Source organism: Pteropus vampyrus, unplaced genomic scaffold (assembly GCF_000151845.1).
Source record: "Pteropus vampyrus isolate Shadow unplaced genomic scaffold, Pvam_2.0 Scaffold209, whole genome shotgun sequence".
In the NCBI taxonomy this organism is placed as follows: domain Eukaryota; kingdom Metazoa; phylum Chordata; class Mammalia; order Chiroptera; family Pteropodidae; genus Pteropus; species Pteropus vampyrus.
Genome location: NW_011888990.1, coordinates 1,366,040 through 1,369,640, shown reverse-complemented (window position 1 = coordinate 1,369,640; position 3,601 = coordinate 1,366,040). Strand labels below are relative to the sequence as shown.

The 3,601-nt window shown below is 45.5% G+C and overlaps 1 protein-coding gene across 1 annotated transcript in view; it reads right to left on the bottom strand.

The window, feature by feature from the left end:
• Positions 1-1,913: 1,913 nt before the first annotated feature.
• The window catches only part of LOC105300356 (fatty acid-binding protein 12-like), a 29,421-nt gene continuing 27,733 nt past the window's right edge, over positions 1,914-3,601 (bottom strand). The window contains exons 3-4 of the mRNA XM_011372544.1: positions 3,483-3,584; positions 1,914-3,067 (exon numbers count right to left, since the gene is read on the bottom strand). Of these exons, the coding sequence (XP_011370846.1) occupies positions 3,017-3,067; positions 3,483-3,584 (153 nt within the window). The 3' untranslated portion in view covers positions 1,914-3,016. The remainder of the gene's footprint in view (positions 3,068-3,482; positions 3,585-3,601) is intronic.

Below are 3,601 nucleotides of genomic sequence, written 5' to 3'. Positions count from 1 at the left end.
CCGACACTGACTGGAGACAAGCTTGTCATACATTGCTCTCTCCTGACCCGCTCTGTAAGACAGGACTTTCATTACGGTTATCGATGGTAGAGGGGGCCCCACACTCCCGTCTCCTCTGCTCCTGTCCCATTCTGAGCAGGCAAGTCTCTCTCCTCAACTAAGAAACTTCTCTGCTTGTCCTGGTGCTACCATCACTAGCCGCCGGCACCTCTGTTTGAACGTAAACAAACGAACAAACAAAAAACCCAAACAAACCATTTCCCCGAGTCAAAGTGTTTAGTTAGAGTGTTCTTAGTCGTTAACCCTTCTGAAGGACCGAGAATACAGTCATTCATGATAGGATAGGAACACGTCTTGTTTCCCTGACAGTGTCGATGCTTATTTCTCCATTATCTCATTTGCATGTGATTCTCCAACATCTCATTGTCTGTATTAACTTTCTTTCTTGTGACGTTTTAGATATTAAGTAGTTTTCAATGAGTTTGCGTTTTGAGATGCTACATTCTCCATTGGCGAGGGCCATTGGTAAAGTTAGACATTTACCAGAAGCTACCAAAGTTTTCATATTTTTGAAATTTATTCCTGTACTTATCATACTTTAGCTGGAGCCAGACTAGATTGTTTTCCTGTTCCCATTTCTTGTGGTAGATTAGACATAACATAAACTTAACTCTAGTTCAGCGCACGGTCCGGCTGCACTGAGTACACTCACGCTGTGCATTCGCCACCACCGATGTCCAGAGCCCTTCCAGCTCGCAAACCTGAAACTCTGTCCCCATGAAACCGTCACTCCCTTTTCCCCTTCCCTGCCGGCCCCTGCCGACGCTTTCCGTCCTATGGTTTTGACTACGTAACTCACATCCGTGGAATCAGACAGTGCTTGTTTTTTGCTTGTTTGTTTGTTTGTTTTTGTGACTGGCTTATTTCGCTGGGCATGTCCTCAAGTTTCATCCATGTTGTGGCCTCTCTCGAAATTTCCTTTCTTTTTAACACTACCAAGAGTCCATTGTGTGACTAGACCACGTTTTGCTTATCCATTCGTCGGTCAGTGGACACGGGATTGCTTCTACACTTTAGCTAAAGTCTTATGATCAGACACTTAGCCCACTTCTGCTGGCCTCTCCATACACTGCTGTTACATGTAGGACAGGTGTCCAGAAAATAATGGGCTGATTAGTAAAGGAAGCGTCATAAACACAATTATACCCACCGCAGCACACTCTCCAACAGATTCTGACTCATCATAAAATGTAAGTATGTGGTTTGGAAATTGCAGTCTATGTACGTGCAAGTGATCTGTGGGGGTGCCTCCAGAAGGGCAAAAGAAACAACACAGGTACACACGTGCACACACACGCACACACGTGCACACACACCCCTACCCAGAAAGCCTCGTTGCCATTTCTTATCCTTGAGAGGTCCCAGAGACAGTGTGGTTTCCCAGTAACTTTTCAGATGGAAAATTGTAGCCTAGGCATCTCCTTTTACAACCTGCATTATTACTCTCCTCTCTCTCGTCGCTCTGGGCCAGGTAGGTGTGACATGACAGCATCTGGGCCAGCTGGCTGTGAATGCCAGCACGGCCCAGATTTACCTCATCAGAGCTGCTCAGATATGGCCTTTTCAACCAACCGAAGGTTTGCGAAGCCCCTGTGTTGAACAAGTCCATCGGCCCCGTTTTTCCGATCGCATTTGCTCACTTCGTGTCTCTGTGTCACATTTGGGTCATTCTCACAATACTTAAAATGTTTTCCTTATGATTATTATATTTGTTATGGCAATCTGTGATCGGTCATCTCTGACGTCCCAAGACAAGACCCTTCACCAGTGCAAAGATGTCGACTTGCCGAAGGCTCAAGATGACGGGTAGCAATTTTTAGCAACAAAGTATTTTTTAATGAAGGTGCATACATTATTTTCGTTTAAACATCATACTGTTGCACATCTAATAGACTACAGTATAGTGTAAACATAACTTTCATATGGACCAGGAAACCAAAACACTCCCGTGACTCGCATTGTTGTGACCCCGCTGAACTGTGGCGGTCAGGGACCAGACCTACGATGGATGTCGCCAAGGTCTGTGTGTGGTCCTGGCGGTTTCGGTTACCCACGGTCAGCTGCGGTAGGAAAATATTAAGTGGAAGATTCTAGAAATAAGCAGCTCATACATTTTAAACTGCACGCTGTTCTGGGGAACGCGATGGCACCTCGCACCGTCCTGGTCTGTACTGACCGGGATGCGACTCCACCTCTGTCCAGGTTTGTCACTCAGTGGCCGACTGGGCAAGCGGGTGGACGAGCACAGATCATGGTGCTTGTGTTCAGTCACCCTTATGTTACTTTCTAATGCCACGGTCCCAGAACTTTGATTACAGTATATTGGTATAATTTTTCTATTTTATGATTAGTAATTGTTAATCTCTTCCTGTCCCTAATTTATAAACTAAACTTTATCGCAGGTATGGGTGCATAGGAGAAAACACAGTATACGTAGGGTTTGGTGTGCTCCTGGGTTTCAGACATCCACTGGAAGTCTTGGGACTTATCTCCTGTGGTTAACGGGGGACAACTGTACTTTTAAAACTACCTCAGGTCTCTGACGGAGTCACTTGACTGAAGATATACTAAGGAAGAACTTCATATTCAGTATTAGCACAAATTTATCAACTCCTACCTAAGTCAGTGGAAAACTCGTGAATAGTCATTTTTTTTTTAACCTCGGATTATTGTAAAATATCATATTACTTATACCAGCAACAAAGCAATAATAATACAACTTTCTATTTCCTTCACTGAGTAAGGAATTACCTGGCACAGTGAATACATCGTGACATCACCTTCTAACTCTACAAAGTTTTATTTAACCAACACGACCGCATAGAATAAAATCCATTTGGGGGTAAGTTAGTTGCTTGCTAGTTAGTGGGAAATAACAAGATGTGTTTGGACAATATATCCAACAGAACGACACGGAGTTCGAGGCAAACTTCAGTCCAGCTCAGTGTCTCTTGGCTTATGCTCTCTCGTAAATTCTGGTAGAAGTGACGCCTTTCATGACACATTCCTGGACAGACACAAAAATTCTTGGTCAATCACGGGACTAAACTGTTGGCTTGAAGGAAACAATATTCACTTGAAAGACATTTGTCCTGGGCCCCTACACACACCTGATACTGTAATAAGTTAGGGAGGTATAAAGACCAAGAAGATACAGGTCTTCCCTTCAAGGAACATTACGGTCTCTATGGGGAGTGATAGACATAAGCAGAAATGCATAGCACGACGTGGTACGTGCCGAGAGGGGCCAGGGGATGCTTCCTGGTGAACAGCATGCCCGAGCCCAGCTTAGAGCGTGAAGGGCAGTCGCCAGGGTGAAACACGGCCCATCAGAACTGCCATGAGCAGGAGCGATTATGTCACTTTAGGGAGAAGAATGACTACACGATGGCGGCAGAGCCCAGCAGCCAGGACACACTCACCACCACCAGCTTGTCGTCCACTCGCTTCCTCTTGATGGTGGTCGACTTCCCGTCCCACTTCTGCACCTGGACCAGGGCACCTCCTTCCAAGTTCACGGTGCTCTGCGGAGCGACAAAGA